General features: G+C 44.0%; 1 protein-coding gene across 2 annotated transcripts in view; it reads right to left on the bottom strand.

The window, feature by feature from the left end:
- The window catches only part of limk1a (LIM domain kinase 1a), a 69,403-nt gene extending 61,106 nt beyond the window's left edge, over positions 1–8,297 (bottom strand). Inside the window, exons 1-2 of one of the 2 annotated variants that reach the window (XM_072589472.1) lie at positions 8,067–8,295; positions 7,556–7,652 (exon numbers count right to left, since the gene is read on the bottom strand). In XM_072589472.1, the coding sequence (XP_072445573.1) occupies positions 7,556–7,652; positions 8,067–8,124 (155 nt within the window). In that variant the 5' untranslated portion in view covers positions 8,125–8,295. Of the gene's footprint in view, positions 1–7,555; positions 7,653–8,066 lie in introns of both variants that reach the window. The other variant, XM_072589473.1, reaches the window with a different exon arrangement.
- Positions 8,298–9,045: the final 748 nt, after the last annotated feature.

Consider the following 9,045-nt stretch of genomic DNA (forward strand, 5'->3'; position numbering starts at 1 on the left):
GATTTACAAGGATGTTGCCAGGGTTGGAGGATTTGAGCTATAGGGAGAGGCTGTACAGGCTGGGGCTGTTTTCCCTGGAGTGTCGGAGGCTGAGGGGTGATCGTATAGAGGTTTATAAAAGCATGAGGGGCATGGATAGGATAAATGGACAAGTCATTTCCCTGGGGTGGGGGAGTCCAGAACTAGGTCATAGGTTTAGGATGAGAGGGGAAAGATATAAAAGAGACCTGAGGGGCAACTTTTTCACACAGAGGGTGGTACGTATATGGAATGAGCTGCCATAGAAAGTGGTGGAGGCTGGTACAATTGCAACATTTAAGAGGCATCTGGATGTGTATATGAATAGGAAGGGTTTGCAGGGATATGGGCCAGATGGTGGCAGGTGGGACTAGATTGGATTGGGATACCTGGTCAGCATGGACGAGTTGGACTGAAGGGTCTGTTTCCATGCTGTACATCTCTAGGACTCTATGCGCATAAGAAAAAAACCCCTTAACATCCGCACTCTCTCAGCAAGAAAGAATATCTTTTTAGATTGAGTACCCGAAAATCCCCTGGGCCTCTAGGGTTGGCGAAAAAGTGTTATGGAGCACATACCCCTGGACTTTCTCACAAAACTGAGAATTCCTATAAGACATGGCGGCCCTTTTTGGAATACCTGGACAGAGATTTGTCTGCCACACTAACTAGGGCTTTTACACAGCTGTAACGATTGTGTTTTATGAGTCCAATATCCAGAGAGGGGGAACTGCAAACAATGAATAGGTGAAAATTAATGCTCTCAACATTCGAGAGTTAGTGTTCTGTTTGGCGGAGCATTTTTTTATTATTTAGTTTGTTGTTAGTTATTATGTATTTAGTTAATTAGTTGTTTTTTTTTCTTAAGATATTGATACATTTGTCCATGTGGGTGGTTTGGGTTTTAAAACTTTTTTTGGTCGTTCTTTCTTTGTATTGTTTTGAATTGAATTAAAGATGGTTAAATCCCCATGACCTAATCAGGTGTACCCTAGAACTCTGTGGGAAGCTGGGGAAGTGATTGCTGGGCCTCTTGCTGAGATATTTGTATCATCGATAGCCACCGGGGAGGTGCTGGAATACTGGAGGTTGGCTAACGTTGTGCCACTGTTTAAGAAAAGTGGTAAGGACAAGCCAGGGAACTATAGACTAGAGTCCAATATTAAAAGGCATAGGTTTAAGGAGAGAGAGGGGAAAGATATATTAAAAAAAAGACCCAAGGGACAACCTTTTCCATACAAAAGGGTGGTGTGTGTATGGAATGGGCTGCCAGAGGGAGTGGAGGCTGGTACAATTACAACATTTAAAAAAAGGCATCTGGATGAGTATATGAATAGGAAGGGTTGAGGGGGATATGGGCCAAGTGCTGGCAAATGGGGCTAGATTAGGTTAACATATCTGGTCAGCATGGACAAGTTGACCATAAAGTCTGTTTTCATGCTGTACATTTCTATGACTATGTATGTTAAATTGCTCTAACAAATTACTGAACAAAAACAGACAAAAGCTGCCTGAACTGCTGTGCTCTTCCAGCACCACTAATCCAGAATCTGGTTTCCAGCATCTGCAGTCATTGTTTTTACCCAGAACAAGATAATACGCAGGACAGAGGAGAGCCCATACCAGTCCTCATGACAGGGAGGGTCTTGACGGTTGGTACTTATTCAAGTCAAAGCCAGGACCCATTCCTCCAGAGCTAGTCTGTAGCTTCATGTTCCAGCTACTGTGCGACTGTCACTACAGAATGTACCAAAGCCAGAGCCCCTGATTTCCTGCCCACTGGCAAAATCGTGGAAGCAGCCAGTGACGCGTCCCATGACAAAATGACCCACATCATCTCATCCCCTCCAACTCACCATCCGCAATGATTTAGATTAATTACTTACAGTATGGAAACAGGCCCTTTGGCCCAACAAGTCCACACCGACCCTCCAAACAGCAACCCACCCAGACCCATTCCCCTAACACTACGGGCAATTTAGCAAGGCCAATTCACTGAACCTGCACATCTTTGGACTGTGGAAGGAAACCGGAGCACCCAGAGGAAACCCACGCAGACACGGGGAGAATGTGCAAACTCCACACACACACACAGTTGCCTGAGGCAGGAGTTGAACCCAGGGCTCTGGCGCTGAGAGACAGCAGTGCTAACCACTGTGCCAGCTTACCGCCCTTTGGGGAGTTCTGCAAGGACTCACTAGATCACAGGATGGACTGCTACCTAACATCCAGACTGTACTGCTCCCCAAGAAAACCAAACAGCCCCAGCAAGGTCAAGGCGGGGGGGGGGGAAAAAAGAGTGCCTCCTGCCTATGCCCTCAGAACTCTGTAGGCCTAAAATCAGATCTGCCCTCAGCCTTCATTGTTCGAAAGGAAAATAACCACAGCCTTTAAGTGTCTCCCTTCATAGCAGACTCACTCCAGCCCAGACAACGTCCTGGTGAACCTCCTCTGTATCCCCTCCAATACAATCACATCCTGTCTAGAGTGTGGGGAGCAGAAATACTCCAGCTGTGGCTTAACATTATACACAACTTCATCGTAATCTTCTTGCTCTTGTATCAATTGCCTTGACTAATAAAGACAAGTATCCCATATGCCTTCTTCATCACTAAAATAAGGTAAAACCTAGTAAAACTCCAAATCTGAAGACGGGTCACTGGATGTGAAACATTACCGCTGCTTTTTCTCTATAGATACTGCTGGACCTGCTTTGCAATAATTTCTGGTTTTGCCTCCTTAACCACCTTATGCACCTCCCCTGCTGGTTTCAAGGATCAATGAGAACACATACAGAGGCCCCTCTGTACTTCTTACAGTCCTACCTGTCAACATGGACTCCTTTGCCTGGTGTGTACAACAGTTACTGATCCTGAGTTTTCTTTAGAGTCCCACTCTGATCGTCCTTCACTATTCTTTGCATCTTTGCCTGTGACAGCTTTCCAATCAAGCCCAACGCAACCTTGAGAAACGGAGCCTTTCTCCACTCAGCCATCTGGGCTCAACAATTTTCAAGCATCAACCCTCCCTCCACTTCATGTTTATTTTTCATTGGTTCAGCTTTTGTTTGCTTATTTTTTTTTAAACTTTTCATTTGGACAATTGCTATCCAGCTATTTATACCTCATTGGACATCCTTTATTTCTTGACATGTTCCGACACCACTTTCTTCGGCTTTTATAAAAACCAAATGTTTAGATATTACATTTTCATTTGCTCTCCACCCTATCACAGGCCTTCTCTTTAGTTTTTTTGTGATCCACCTTCACAGCTCCACCCCCCACCCCAACACTGCCCAGTCCTTCCAATTGCTCAAAAGAAAGAGAACAAAGAAAATTTACAGCGCAGGAACAGGCTCTTTGGCCCTCCAAGCCTGAGCCAATCCAAATCCAAATCCACTCCCTAAACCTATCGCCCAATTATTAAGGATCTGGACCCCTCTGTTCCCCACCTACTCATGCATCTGTCCAGATACACCTGAAAAGAGTCAACTAGCTCTGCTGGCAACGCGTTCCAGACACCTACCACTCGCTGTGTAATGTACTTTGTGTATATCCCATTTAAACTTTTCACCTCTCACCTTCAACCTTCAACGCGTGACCTCTCGTTATTGAATCCCTTACCCTGGGATAAAGCTTAGCTCTACCTACCCAGTCTATACCCTAAATGATTTTGTAGACCTCAAATCAGGACCCCCTCAATGTCCTTTTTTCGAATTAAAACAAACCTAACCTACTCAACCTCTCTTCAGAGCTAGCACCTTCCATACCAGGCAACATCCTCAAAGCTTCTCTGCACCTTCTCCAAAGCATCCACATCCTTTTGGTAATGTGGCGACCAGAACTGTACACAATATTCTAAACGCAGCCGAAACAATGTCTTGTACAATTTTAACATGACCTACTAGTTCTTATACTCAATACCCTGTCCGATGAAGGCAAACATACCGTATGCCTTCTTGACCACTCTATCCACCTTCAGGGTACAGTGGACCTGCACTTCAAGATCTCTCTGCTCATCAACTTTTCCCAAGACTCTTCCTTTTACAGTATAGATCACTCTAGAAGAATTAAACTTCCTAAAATGTATCACTTCATTTGCCTGGATTGAACTCCACCTGCCACTTCCACCCAACTCTCCAGTCTATATTCTCCTGTATTCTTTGATAGTCCCCTATGTTTTCTGCTACGCCACCAATCTTTGTGTCATCTGCAAACTTACTGATCAGACCAACAATGCCCTCTTCCAGATCATTTATGTATATCACAAGAGTGGCCCTATCACTGATCCCTGTGGAACACCATTGGTCATCTTTCTCCATTTCCAGAAACTCCCTTCAACTACTACTTATCCACCTAGCTAGAACACCTTGCACACCATGTGACTTCACTTTCTCCATTAGTTTACCATGGGGAACCTTATCAAACATCTTACTAAAGTCCATATATATGACATCTACAGCCCTTCCTTCACCTATCAACTTGGTCACTTCCTCAAAAGAACTCTAAGTTGCTAAGGCACGATTTTCCCCGCACAAAACCATGTTGCTTATCACGGATAAGCCCGTTCTTTTCCAAATATAAATAGATTTTATCCCTCAGTACCTTCTCCAGCAATTTTCCCAGCACTGACGTCAGGCTCACTAGTCTGTAGTTACCAGGAGTATCCCCAATACCTTTCTTGTACAGGGGGACAACACAAACAACCTTCCAGTCCTCCAGCATCTCACTTGTGTTTAAGGATACAACAGGGCACCAGCTATTTCCTCTCTCACCTCCCTCAGCAACCTGGGATAGATCCCATCCGGCCTGGGGATTTGTCCACCTTAATATCCTTTAGCCTACCAAACACATCCTCCCTCCTTATGTCAATATGATCCAGAGTAAACAAATTTCTATCTCTCATTTCGACATTCATCATGCCCCACTGATACAAAGTAATCATTAAAAATCTCACCCTTTTTCCCAGGTTCGACACACAACCTTCCTTCCTTATCCTTTAGTGGACCAACCCTCTCTCTAGATACCCTCTTGCTTCTTGTAGAAGAATAAAAGGCTTTGGGATTCTCCTGAATTCTGCTCACTAATGATACTTCATGAGCCCTTTTAGCCAGCTTGATTCCATGTTTAAGATTGTTTCTACTCTCGTATATTCATCCAACACCTATTCTATTCTTAGCTGTCTGGACCTTATGTACGCTTCCCTTTTCCTCTTGGCTAGTCGCACAATTTCTCCTGTCATCCACAGTTCACGAATCTGTCTTTCCTATCCCTTGTTTTCAAAAGGGACATGCCTTTTCTGCACTATCTTTGAAAGCCTCCCACATACCAAATATGGACCTCCCTTCAAATAGCTGCTCCCAATCCACACTTGCTAGATCTTGCTAAATTTTGATATAATTGACTTTAGCCCAGGTTTAGTACTCTTCCCCTAGGGCCACTCATCTTTATCTACGAGTATTCTAAAACTTACTGAATTGTGGTCACTATTCCTAAAGAAATCCCCCACTGCAACTTCTAACAACTGGCCTGGGTCATTCCCCCAACACCAGGTCCAATATGGCCCTTTCCCTCGTCGGTCTTTTGACATACTGCTCGAGAAAATTTTCCTGGATGCTCCTTACAAATTCTGCTCCATCCAGACCTCTGCCACTAAGTGTGTCCCAGTCAATGTTGGGAAAATTAAAATCTCCCATCACCACCACCCTGTTGCCTCCAAGTCTTTCCATAAATCGGTTTACTTATGTGTTCTTCTACCTCATGCTCACTAGTGGGAGACCTGTAATACAGTCCCAACAATGTAACTGCACCCATCTTATTTTTCAACTCTACCCATAATGCCCTCCTGTGGCACACCTGTGATATCATCCCTGACCAGCAAAGCAACTTCTCCACCCCCCCCCCCCCACCCCACCCCCCTTTACTTCCCTCCCTGTCCTGTCTGAAGCGTCTACATCCTGGAACATTCAGTTGCCAATCATACTTTTCCTTTAACCAAGTCTCTGTGATCGTAATAACATCACACTCCCAGGCACCAATCCAAGCCCTAAATTCATCTGCCTTACCCACTATACTCCTGGCATTAAAGTATATGCATTTCAGGCCGCCAGTTCTTTTGCACTCATCTGCTCTCGGTCTATTCTTCCCCTTGGTAATGCTAACTTCACAATCCTTACAGTCTCTAGTTTCCACGTCATTGTCTACTTATCCTCTCTTCTGGTTCCCAGCCTCCTGCCACATTAGTTTAAAACCTCCCCAACAGCAGTAGCATACACTTCCCCCAAGGACATTATTTCCAGTCTGGTTCAGGTACAGACCATCCAATTTAAAAACCTGCTCCATTCCTAAAGGGAAATAAGTTGAAGGCCTCAGCACCCTCTTCCTTATCCTTTGCCCATCCACACATCCCAGTCCTTGTTTTGACATGGGCTGCTCATTCCTGATGAAAGGTTTTTGCCTGAAATATTGACTCTCCTGCTCCTCAGATGCTACCTGACCTGCTGTGTTTTTCCAGCACCACACTCTCGACTCTAATCTCCAGCATCTGCAATCCTCACTTTCAGTTGCTTTCAGCACAGCCCACCCCTTTTTCATCTTTTGGTCCACATTATTCATTCTTTTGTTTGCCTAACTTCCTTAGTCTTCCTCTGAGCAGAATCTCCACCTTTATACCAGCCCCACCATCATTATAGACCATCTTTTCCTCACTTCTACTAGTTCGGATGAAAGGTCACTGAACCTGAATGTTTGCTTTCTCTCCACAGATGCTGCCAGACCTGCTGAGTTTCCTCTAGCAATTTCTGCTGTTTCTATTCCATTCCTAACAGAAAAAAAAGTCAAAAACCTTAAAATTATCTTTTCACAGATGCTGTCGGAACTATTGAATGTTCTTATTATTTTCCTTACTTTTGTTACTTCAAACCAGTGGCATGGGGAAGATTAGCAACAGTAGACATATGTTATTTCATGTAATTATACATGAGGGTACACACATTTGCTGTGCATTGTTTAAAATATTGTTAGAATAATTATTGTACAACTGTCTGGACATAACATTGCAATTACATTTGTAACATTTAATTCAAACTGCTTCCAGCCCAGTATCATGATGCTCAAACATTAATTTTCTAACATCTAAAAGAGAGAGGAAAGCAAAAGTTATTTTGATATTTTTTCCAACCCTTTTTTTCCACATATGGGAAATGCAACAGAATTACCATTAGTGTTCAGAAAAGCCATTGACAATGCAGCCACTGTGCACTCTAATGAATGTAACTTACAAAATAAACAGGAGTTGCATCTTTTAAAAAAAACCTTTTAAAATGTTTGTGTTTTGCAGAATGGGGACTGCACTGGCTAGGCCTGTATTCGCTACCCATCCCTAACTGCCCTTGAGGTAGTGTTGGTAAGCCTCCTTTCCAGTCCCTGGTTTGTAATACGAACATTCACAGAATATAAAAAAAAGTTCAAGGTTATTGATGTGTCCAAGGATACAGACAGAGTCTACACAATCACACTCAGGGAACCTGGATGCTTACCTAAAGCAGGCATTGTGCCAGTCTGTATTGAGAGCCTGGAGATACTGACCATCGTAGATAGAGCGCCCACATCCTGCACAGCATGGCAAACATCCTCCTGCAACCCAAAACACAATATTAACACACACTTTAGTAACTTCACACAACCCAATATAGAGCCCACCTTGGCTGCAGCCAGACAGACCTGTGACACACACACACACACTGTGCAGTATAACTCAATACAACTAGGCCCAGACCAGCATCAAGCAGAGATAGCACACAAAGCACAATACAAGCGAATACAGCCCAGCAAGGCCTGCGACCTGCAGCCAGACAATACAGCCCAGTAAAGCATACAACCAGAAAGAAATACAAACAGCATGAACTTGGCGGAGTACAATAAAATGCAGCTCTCAACCAACTCAAACGATAACATGCAATTGAATCGACCTCAGGACAGTGAAGTTCTTAATTAAAACCAGGTGGAAGTGTTGCAGTGTTAATAACTGCAGTGTCTGGTACAACCCACCCTCCTCCTCTCCCATCCGATCGTCCCTCCAGGTACAGCACAGCAGCATCAACCACATCCAGAGCCGATAGCCTGCCTCCCCTGAAGCCGAGTGTGTGGAATGAGCTCCAAGTGAACATTCAGCCACTGCAGCTCAGCTCAGCTCAGCTCTGCTCTGCTCTCCTCCCTCAGACACCGAGTGAGACAGACGCAGGTTGGCCAACTGGCAGCTGATCCTGAGACCCGAGATAGGATCGTTACAAACTGCACAGCAATGCAACTCCTGCCGCACAGCCGACTCTCTCTTATACACACACACAAATACTCAGAGACAGGTCAGAACATTGCAACCCCATGCATCACTGCAGATCCTGCATCCCCCTCCAACGACCAGCTTTCACTTTAGAATTGCATCCCTGTATCTAAAGTGGGCTTTCCTTTTTTTTATTTCAAGGTATTAAACCTCACAGAGCCCTTTTTTCTGATCATCGTGACCCTATGACAGTGTATAATGGGCGCAGAAATCATTTTTAATTAGTAATTTCAATGAGGAACTACCAATATTTGTCTCAATCAGTTGAAAAATACATGTCATGTGAATAGTGTTTTTGCTCTATGAGTCTGATTGGCTTGTTGAATGAATAAGAAACTTTGATGCAGGCAGTAGACGCTGAACTTGTTCAGTTGCTTCTGTTTTGAAGGAGATAGTAACATTGGCATGTCACAAAGCTTCATAGCAGGTCAGTATTGAGGGGGTAGGGGTCTTGTATCACAAGACTTCATGCCCATCTCCAAAGACTGACAGTGTTTAATTGGTTGCTTGCAGGAACTCCATGTCATCTAGTTATTACAATTTATGAAATAAATTAGCATTCTCAATACAAAACTTCACCCACCCCATGTGTGTTTTCTGAGGTATTCAACCATGGTTTGGCAGTTACCCATTATGACCTCATTGTTAGGTTTGGGCTGCTGAAGCATAGGTTGTGTGCAGGAAGGT

Source organism: Chiloscyllium punctatum, chromosome 19, assembly GCF_047496795.1.
Source record: "Chiloscyllium punctatum isolate Juve2018m chromosome 19, sChiPun1.3, whole genome shotgun sequence".
NCBI lineage: Eukaryota > Metazoa > Chordata > Chondrichthyes > Orectolobiformes > Hemiscylliidae > Chiloscyllium > Chiloscyllium punctatum.